Source organism: Conger conger, chromosome 8 (assembly GCF_963514075.1).
Source record: "Conger conger chromosome 8, fConCon1.1, whole genome shotgun sequence".
NCBI lineage: Eukaryota > Metazoa > Chordata > Actinopteri > Anguilliformes > Congridae > Conger > Conger conger.
Window position 1 is genome coordinate 3,392,122 of NC_083767.1, and position 5,000 is coordinate 3,397,121.

At 43.4% G+C, this 5,000-nt stretch overlaps 1 protein-coding gene across 4 annotated transcripts in view; it reads left to right on the top strand.

Annotated features, from left to right (window-relative positions):
* Nucleotides 1-3,057, top strand: part of LOC133135764 (glucoside xylosyltransferase 1-like) — a 15,537-nt gene extending 12,480 nt beyond the window's left edge. For 2 of the 4 annotated variants that reach the window (XM_061253027.1, XM_061253029.1), the window contains one exon: nt 1-3,057. This exon is cut by the window's left edge and continues 131 nt beyond it. In XM_061253027.1, coding sequence (XP_061109011.1) covers nt 1-40 — 40 coding nt within the window. In that variant the 3' untranslated portion in view covers nt 41-3,057. The other 2 variants (XR_009709436.1, XM_061253028.1) reach the window with 2 other exon arrangements.
* The last annotated feature ends 1,943 nt before the right edge of the window (nt 3,058-5,000 follow it).

The following is a 5,000-nucleotide window of genomic DNA, read 5'->3' on the forward strand; positions in this document are numbered from 1 at the left end:
CCTGAGGGCCCGCGGCCCCGGCACCCCCGCCAGGAGGTGATCCACTCTGCTGCAGCTACAGACCCCTGAGCCCCCGGCACTACAGACCCCTGCAGCTACAGACCCCTGAGCCTAACGGGGCTACAGACACCTGCAGCTACAGACCCTCTGAGCCCCCGGCACTACAGACCCCTGCAGCTACAGACCCCTGAGCCTAACGGGGCTACAGACACCTGCAGCTACAGACACCCTGAGCCCACCGGGGCTACAGACACCTGCAGCTACAGACACCCTGAGCTACAGACCCCTGAGCCTCACGGGGCTACAGACACCTGCAGCTACAGACCCCTGAGCCTAACGGGGCTACAGACACCTGCAGCTACAGACCCCCTGAGCCCACCGGGGCTACAGACACCTTGAGCTACAGACACCCTGAGCCCACCGGGGCTACAGACACCTGGAGCTACAGACCACCTGAGTCCACCGGGGCTACAGACACCTGCAGCTACAGACCCCCTGAGCCAACCGGAGCTACAGACACCTTGAGCTACAGACACCCTGAGTCCACCGGAGCTACAGACATCCACAGCCTCTGAGCTACAGTCACCCTGGCCTACAGACACAGAATCTCAGATACAAACTCCAAGTCAATCCTACAGACACTAACGGACTCAGGGTAAGAGCCACAGCCAGTGACCGTCTGAAAGTTAAGAACACAAGGCTTGGAGCTAAAGACAGTAATTGACAGTTTGACAGATCTAGACACTGACTAAGACTTAGAACTACTGACACTGACTGAGCCTCAGAGCTGAATAACAGGGTTTAAGGCCTACACACGGACTGACCACCTGAGTTACAGATATTAGGACATACAACTGTAGACAGTTCCTGAGGCTTATAGCCACAAACACTCAGATTGACAGTCTGATTTACAGACACTGAAGGACTGACTTGACACTGACTGACTTGGCCTCAGACTTACAGAGTCAGATACTGAGTTTGAGTCAGAGTTAAACATTGAATATTACTCAGTGTTGGAGTCACTAAGACGGACTGACGGGTTACGGACAAAGACCAGATCTGGGTCAATTACTTAATTAATTGTTTTAGAGTGAAATACTTTTCTGCGGTTGACTGAGCTTGTCTGGTGTATTGGGACCTATGAGATACCCAAACCCTGCCTTCTGGTCCTCTTGGGGCCCAAACGCACCAGGCAAGATCACAGAAAAGTATTTGAATCCAAAAACAATTACATATCTGATGTGACAGGTTCTGACACAGACCAAGAATCCAGACGCTACAGACACTCTGGAGTCTCAGCGCCAGGTGGAGCTGAGCAGGGGGCGGGGTTTTACTCCCACAGGCCCCACCCCCTGCAGCTCTGATTGGTTTGACACTACCAGGAAGATGCATGGGAATCACTGTGTAGCGCTCTCTCTCTCTCTCTCTCTCTCTCTCTCTCTCTCTCTGTCTGTCTCTCTCTGTGTCTCTCTCTCTCTGTCTGTCTCTCTCTGTGTCTCTCTCTCTCTCTCTCTCTCTCTCTCTCTCTCTCTCTCTCTCTCTCTGGCCTCTGAGAGGAGGTGTGACAATCATCCGTCCCATGCCTTAACACTTTCACTGGAATGCCAGACAATCGTCGGGTTACACTTCAGGGAAGTATAAACAGAAAACTGGACACCTACAGATCTGTAGTGTGAGTGTGAGTGTGAGTGTGTCATCTGGCTAAAGCATGAGGACTGTGTGCATGGACCAGTGCACCCATCCGATTGGCTACACAATCCTCTGCCTGTTTTGAGTACACCAGCTCATCAGCAGAGTCTTGCCAGCCCTAAATGGTTAAATACAGGTAACATTATATACATATCCAGTACATAGGGGCAATAAATGATTCGATTTAGCAATTGCAAAATTAAATATTAATAGCGTGTGTGTGTGTGTGTGTGTGTGTGTGTGTGTTGTTTGTTAGTCTCTTAGAAGTATCAGTCCACAAACTGTCAGCCCTGCATACAGAGCATGGCTTATTCGTGTTACAGAGGGAAAAGTGTGAATTAAATTCTCATAAATATCACCACTCCCTGTGACTCCATCGATAATGGTATGGTTTTAGATTATCCATAATGTATGAGTGAGAAAATTAAAAAAGCGTATTTATATATGAGAAATGATTTTGAATAATAATACATGACCTGAACCGGAAACCACGATTGTATTTATAAAAAAGAACATTAATTTTTAAAAGTGCTCATCTTTAGGGATTGGCTGAATACTTCTGAATCTGTTTGACCATTTGAGCCATGTCAGATTTCAGCTGGACAAGTCCGAGATGAGTCCGTTCATTTAAAATGTTTACTTACAGGGTGACCATGTAACACTAACCTTAGGACATTTGTCTCTTTTGCACTAAAAAATTAAGTTTATATTTACGATGACAGTACAGATTAGAACTTGTTCAGTGTTTTATTTGAAATATAATTTGATAACATTTCAGATTTGGAGTTGTGGATGACTTGGGGGAAACTCCGCCATGTTGAATGAATGCAAATGGACCTTTAACTTTAACCTTTTAGTCTATTGAATGAGGTCATCGTTGTTTTAAATTGTTGGGAGTGTTTCTATGTTCTTTGTGTTTATGGAAATTTATATGGGGTGGGTAAAGGAAAGTGTGATTATATTTTATCTTTGTGGGGCGATGTGTTTGATGCATAGCTGAAGCCAAAAAAGTGTTTTGCACTGTCGGTTGTACACACAGGCCAATGACCATGGTGTCCGTGGAGTAAAATCCAGTCACTGTCGACTAACCGTCTCATTACCAACAACGGATAACAAATCTGTGGTGTTGAGACTGTCATACCTCGATGTACAGATGTACTAAATATTTACGTTACTTACAGAGACTTAAGTGGAAATGTCTTATGGAAAAAAAATATTTTTATAATGAAGTGTAGTCTCATTTTAGAGAATCTTTTCATGTTTATACTTTGATACTCTTGTGGATTGTGTGCTATAGGGTCTGGAGATGTGATATGAAATGAATAAAGTGCCTCATTGAGTCGCTGATGGCTGTGAAGCAGGTTAAAAGTGTCGCGTCTTCTCGATCATGTGATCCATGCTGTCTTCTGCCACGGTTTATGAAGGTGCAAACCCTTTTTTAAAAACAGAAATAATGCTGCAAACAGGCCAACAGTTTCTGAATGAGCGGGGTGCTTCCAGTTAACATAGCATAGCACAACATTACCTAGCATAGCATGGCATAGCACAACATTACCTAACATAGCAGGGCATAGCACAACATTACCTAGCATAGCATGGCATAGCACAACATTACCTAGCATAGCATGGCATAGCACAACATTACCTAGCATAGCATGGCATAGCACAACATTACCTAGCATAGCATGGCATAGCGCAACATTACCTAGCATAGCACCACATAAAAGTAAAATGGCATAGCACAACATTACCTAGCATAGCACCACATAACAGTATAATGGCATTGCACAACATTACCTAGCATAGCACCACATAACAGTATAATGGCATAGCACAACATTACATAGCATAGCACAAGATACAACATAATGGGAACAGGCCATTCAGCCCAATAATGCTCACCATTTTACTCCCACTAAAGTGTACAGAGTGCTCACTGTTTACCCACAAACTAATCTCAGTAACACTAATCATTAATCAATAATCTCAGTAGCACTAATCATTAATCACTAATCCCAGTAGCACTAATCTCAGTAGCAGTAATCACTAATCTCAGTAACATTAATCTCAGTAGCACTAATCCCAGTAGCACTAATCGCTAATCTCAGTAGCACTAATCTCAGTAGCACTCATCCCAGTAACACTAATCTCAGTAGCACTAATCCCAGTAGCACTAATCACTAATCTCAGTAGCACTAATCCCAGTAACACTAATCTCAGTAGCACTAATCACTAATCTCAGTAGCACTAATCTCAGTAACATTAATCTCAGTAGCACTAATCTCAGTAGCACTAATCTCAGTAGCACTAATCCCAGTAGCACTAATCACTAATCTCAGTAGCACTAATCTCAGTAGCAGTACTCACTAATCTCAGTAGCACTAATCACTAATCTCAGTAGCACTAATTTCAGTAGCAGTACTCACTAATCTCAGTAGCACTAATCACTAATCTCAGTAGCACTAATCCCAGTAGCACTAATCCCAGTAGCAGTACTCACTAATCTCAGTAGCACTAATCCCAGTAGCACTAATCACTAATCTCAGTAGCACTAATCCCAGTAGCACTAATCACTAATCTCAGTAGCACTAATCTCAGTAACACTAATCTCAGTAGCACTAATCTCAGTAGCACTAATCACTAATCTCAGTAGCACTAATTTCAGTAGCACTAATCACTAATCTCAGTAACATTAATCTCAGTAGCACTAATCCCAGTAGCACTAATCACTAATCTCAGTAGCACTAATCCCAGTAGCACTAATCACTAATCTCAGTAGCACTAATCTCAGTAACACTAATCTCAGTAGCACTAATCTCAGTAGCACTAATCACTAATCTCAGTAGCACTAATTTCAGTAGCACTAATCACTAATCTCAGTAACATTAATCTCAGTAGCACTAATCACTAATCTCAGTAGCACTAATCTCAGTAGCACTAATCTCAGTAGCACTAATCTCAGTAGCACTAATCCCAGTAGCACTAATCACTAATCTCAGTAACATTAATCTCAGTAGCACTAATCCCAGTAGCACTAATCTCAGTAGCACTAATCTCAGTAGCACTAATCTCAGTAGCACTAATCACTAATCCCAGTAGCAGTACGCACTAATCCCAGTAGCACTAATCCCAGTAGCACTAATCCCAGTAACACTAATCTCAGTAGCACTAATCTCAGTAGCACTAATCCCAGTAGCACTAATCTCAGTAGCACTAATCTCAGTAGCACTAATCCCAGTAGCACTAATCCCAGTAGCACTAATCCCAGTAGCACTAATCCCAGTAACACTAATCCCAGTAGTACTAATCCC